At 40.9% G+C, this 5,001-nt stretch overlaps 1 protein-coding gene across 1 annotated transcript; it reads left to right on the top strand.

Moving 5' to 3' along the window:
• Nucleotides 1-1,489: 1,489 nt before the first annotated feature.
• Nucleotides 1,490-4,378, top strand: LOC121310430 (zona pellucida sperm-binding protein 2-like; the record flags this gene model as incomplete). The annotated part of the gene is made up of 10 exons (XM_041243608.1): nt 1,490-1,689; nt 1,766-1,880; nt 2,389-2,558; nt 2,810-2,874; nt 2,945-3,072; nt 3,168-3,357; nt 3,443-3,584; nt 3,737-3,830; nt 3,919-4,011; nt 4,107-4,378. Coding segments are annotated over 10 exons (1,301 nt in total), but the record flags the coding sequence as incomplete, so codon positions are not given.
• Between the last annotated feature and the right edge of the window lie 623 nt (nt 4,379-5,001).

Here is a 5,001-nt window from a genome sequence, read left to right as displayed (position 1 = left end):
GTAAGTCTGCAAATACCCCATGAGGGGAGGCTGTTGAATGTGTCCACTGCTAATCTTGAAGCCAGGGTTGCCCATGCTGTGGCTCTGGAGGAGCTGGGGATCAAGAGTGGCTGTTCAGGTTTTATATATTGAAATCCCAGTGCTATTCTATTAACTTGGAAACTGTTGCCAGCTTCTGGCAAGGTGGTAAATCTGTGCAAGGCCAAACGGGTTGTGCTACGAGTTTTCACATTTTGTCCTTTCTGAGATGTATAAAATCATTGGTCCCCGCATTCAATGTCCCAGCACAGATGTTTAAAGGGGAAGAGGACATGGTATAGATCCCCTATCTGCAGTAAAATACAGCAAGAACTGCAGCCATAAGCTACCAGACTATTGTAAACCCCCTAGAATTAATCCTAATATCAATGTATGTAAGCAATAAATTCCTTTTAAATAGTTTGTGTATAAACTTGCAAAACAAATAGTAGAAATGCTGTAGAGGTTAATTTACCAGCAGCTCTTCAAGGTGGTCCTTTATTTCTTTGCTAGGCAACTTTACAAAACCCAATCTACAGTAATTGGCTGTGTTCAAAAAGTGATTTCCTTGATGCATGTGACATACTACAGCACTACCAAATAAAAATACAAAGTGTTTGCAACCCTACTTGAAGCGGACACAATTAGCTAGCTGTGGTGTTTCTTAACATTGCCTTCAATTATGGATTGAATCTAATGGCACCCTTTCCATTGTGTGGTCTGTTAATTTTTGTGTAAAACCTGAGACTTAGATCTGTACCATTTGAAGCCTATCACTTGGGTAGTTCATTGGTATTTGTAGAGATTTGCATTTTTGAAGTGTGGTGGTGACCTTGACCTGTGCCAAAGGATCCTATGATGTGTGGCATAGTGTTAAGGTGCACTTTTTCATGGTCAAACTTCTCTGATCAAATTGCTTTGAAACCATTTCTTTAAATCTGGCTTCCGAGTTCCCTAAATTCTTTTGAGGAACTTCAGACTCCTCCAGTGTTTTGGGAAACACATTTTGAATGAACGATCTAGCTTGCCACCTAATTGTACAGACTTTCACAGCTGTTCAAAACTATTTGGGGTAGTGCAAGTATCCTGTAACTTTTGGGGGAACTAAACTTGTAACACTGCTATTTCCAAGCCACTGTTTGTTCAAATACTTTTGGGAGTCCTGCTACAAATGCAGTAGCCTACAATAATGCATGATTAGCATGCCATTGTTTTGCAGCTCCTCGGTCAAATGGGATCATTTCTTTTTGAAGCAGCTTTTTTTTCCTTAAATGTGATCGGTTATTTATTGTAATACTTCAGCAGTGTCTCGTCAGTATTCGGCAACAAACGTGGCCAAATGTTAGTAACGATGGAAATCTCAAACCAATGACCTTCAAGGTTTCATTACTGGTGTTCACTAAACATTGTTCTGTTTGTCAATGGTGGTTTTTCTCATCCATCCCTTGACCTGTTTCTCTTCTGCTTGCAGTCCTACCTACAGTAACTGGCTATTGTGATGTTGCTGCATTCTATGTCATGGTAAAATATGGCAACATGGGTCGCAACTGGATTCCTTATGTGGGCTCAAGAGAACTTGGTGGAAGTTTGCTTGCCCTGTACAAATATAATGCTAACTCTACCAATTTCTGGATGGCTGTGCCTTACAATGCAATTGATGCCACATATGAAGTAAGTGATCTCATGTGATGTGTTATGTAGCTGTTTGGGTTGACCACAATACTGACCTGATGTATTGTCTCTGCAGGTGATCAAATCTTCGGAGATCAGGAGCAGGCTGGACTTGACCTTGAAGGATATTGAGACCACGTTTGTGCTGACTAGCTTCTCTCTGTCCTGTGGCTTCCCTACGAAGATGATTGGTAACTAACTACTTTGTGTATAAAATCTTCCAGTGCTGGAGAATTGCTCTCTTACAGAGTCTTTGTAAGATGAACGGTTGGTGATGTTAGCCACGAGGGTTTCCATTGTTCACAAAGCAGGTCTGCTCTGCGAGGGTGGCTAGGCATTGAATTACTTCAGAAAGCTGCCACCATTTTGATTTTAATTTTGGTGGAGCTTGATTCATACTCTTGCTACCTGTTTCAGTAACTACTTTTACCAAGGGAACTAGTCAATGCTAGCGTTGCACGAATGGACTGAAACCCTTGGACAATTTAACATACCTTTTAGCAAGGTTAACTGTCTGCGCAGTTGCATGAAGATTAGAATCCTCTTTGCATTAATCAAACTGGATGTCTGTTGTCCATTTGAGGCAGTCAAGTGGTTAAACCTGCAAGTCCTGCAGACATTGGTCTTCCACACACCTGTTGCATGCAAAAGTAACGATGCTAGAACCCTCTTATTGGCTTGCATATCCTTGTATTTCAGACTGCTTCGCCAATGGAACTATGGCAGCTCTTGCTGTAAAAGTGGAATCTGTACCTGGACTGCTTCCAAGTCAACTAACATTAAGAGATCCTAGCTGCAGACCCCTTCAGTCTGATGCTGTCCGGGCAGTCTTCTACTTCAATGTCAACTCCTGTGGAACAACCAGAAGGGTCAGTAGTTCTACTTTAGTCCCCTTGGGATACAGAGAACCCCTTTGCTCAATTACTTGCCCTAAAGAATCGGATTCTCTGCCATGCCTGCATGTTTTGTTTGGTTAGGCTGTTTTTGCATGGACATCCTGTTATTGCTTAAATAAGCTTGGCTAAAATGTACTTTAGTGTGTTCTGTTTGGGCATCTTCAGGTGCTGTGACCCTTTCTGTGGAATATGCTGCCAATATACATTCTGTTTTTGACTTCCAGTTTGACAACAACCTCCTGACTTATGAGAATGAAGTGCTGTCTACAACATTTGGTCCATCTTACCGGTAAGTATTATCAGAAGTTGACTCTGATTCTGAAGGTGAAACTATTAATGCCGTTGTCTCTGTCTCCTAGGTTAAGCATTGTCTGTCACTATGTGGTCAATGACACCAAGGTAGTACAGTTCTTGTACCAGAATAATCCTGCTCTTGTCATCCAGCCTGGCTTGGGTGACCTTGTGGTTGTAATGCGCCTTGCACTAGGTATGATTTATTTATTTTAATCTCTTTTGAAATGATGCATGCTTTGTATGTGTGTCCTGAGAATTACCCCCCCCCCCCCCCCCTTCTCTCTGCAGCTTCAACCTACAATGACTTCTATGGCGCTCAGGAGTACCCTGTTGTCAAGTACTTGAGATCCCCCTTGTATTTTGAGGTGGAACTCCTGTACAGCAGGGATCCACAGGCTGAATTGTTTTTGGAGAACTGCTGGGCAACCTATTCTGCTGACCGGGACAGCCTTCCGAAGTGGGATGTTGTTGTAGACAGGTAACCAGCTTGCAGAAATGGGATTGGTTTTAAATGCATGTTGTGCGCATATACATGTGGAATATACTTCATCTTTATTTTACAGTTGTGAGAACTCTGCTGATACCTACAAGACAGTCTTTCACCCAGTCTCCAGCAACGCAAGAGTGGTGTTCCCATCTCATCTGAAGAGATTTGAAGTGAAAATGTTTTCCTTCACGAGAGACAGGACTGCATTGAAAGGGCAGGTAAGACAGGTGATCTAAACCATCCTTTGTACGCTGTGGTACATGGATCGTAACTCTGCAGTCTTGATTGGACAACGGTTACTTGTACTGCTTTATCAGAGACCTTTTTTTTTATGGCTTCCTTTCCTTGACCAATGTTCCTTGTCTTTCAGATTTACTTCCACTGCAGTGTTGTGATATGTGATGCAAACAGGCAGTCGGACAGCCTCTGTAGCAGGCAGTGCATTCCAGGGAAGCAGAGGTTTGGTAAGGCTAATCAAGGGTCTTTTTTTTTTGTTTTGGTTTGTCTGTATAATGGTCTCCTTTTTGATCACTAAACCTACTTTTACTCTAGGTCGCAGTGCTGAGGGAGGGGTAAAGGCACTTGTGTCTTCAGGACCAATCCATTTGGCGCAATATGGCTCCTATCCTTCTGAAGTCAAAACTAGTGAGTACAGGAACCAGTTCAGATTTTGGTGGGGAAGCCGTTTGGCATATGACTGACTAAACTTTGCAACTAATTTCTGTTTCTTTGTCTTTCAGCCCAAGCTGTTCTGTGGTCTCCTCTGGTAGCTACCCTTGTGTGTGCAGTGGTTCTATTTATCTCTGGAATTGTAGCCAGTATCAAAATACAAAAGCATGTGTGAAAATAAAAGCTATTAACTTGCACGTTTTTTGTTTTGTATTTATCACTGATTGCACACTGTGGAATAGAATTGGTTTCTATCTATATCCTGATCAATGTGTGACTTTACCACTTGTACTCTAATGGGACCCCTTTTATTGTGTATATATTTATATATGTGTAAAACACCTGTTACAATTTGTCTTCCATGTTTGGGTACAAGGCACTGAGAGCAGAGCAGGACTGGCAGCTGCATTACAAAAGGAGTCAAGATTTATGTTAACATTGTATGAGGCACAGATGTGCTGCAATATGTGAAACACAAGTTAAATATTCTGTAGTCAATACAATAATAATTTGGTATTTGTGGAATCAGTTATACTGAAATGTACTGGTAGTGCATATGTAATATTTATGATTCATCATACCTGTGTTTCATTGATGGCTTTTTTGAGTGTGATAGAAGACAGGATATAATGATGTGGTTTTTCACTTCTCACAGTTCACTGCCTATCCCTCCACCAACTTAAAAAAAAAAAAAAAGGAAGCAAAGATGTTCCAAAATGTCTTTCCAATATTACAACAACAAGCAAACATTCAAAGAGGAGATTAAATGTTTAAGAGATACAAATGGCAAAATTGTAGATGAAGGAAAAAAAATAGCAAATATATGAAATGATTACTTTTCACAAGTTTTTACAAAGGAAGATACTGACAACATGCCCCACATGTCATCCAGTTCCTATCCAGTTTTAAATAACTTTAGCATCACTGAGGCAGAAGTGTTAAAGGGACTAGGAGCTCTTAAAATAA

This window comes from Polyodon spathula, unplaced genomic scaffold (assembly GCF_017654505.1).
Source record: "Polyodon spathula isolate WHYD16114869_AA unplaced genomic scaffold, ASM1765450v1 scaffolds_2158, whole genome shotgun sequence".
Lineage (NCBI taxonomy): Eukaryota > Metazoa > Chordata > Actinopteri > Acipenseriformes > Polyodontidae > Polyodon > Polyodon spathula.
The sequence above is the reverse complement of the archived record's forward strand: the minus strand, read 5'-3'. Positions and strand labels throughout refer to the sequence as shown.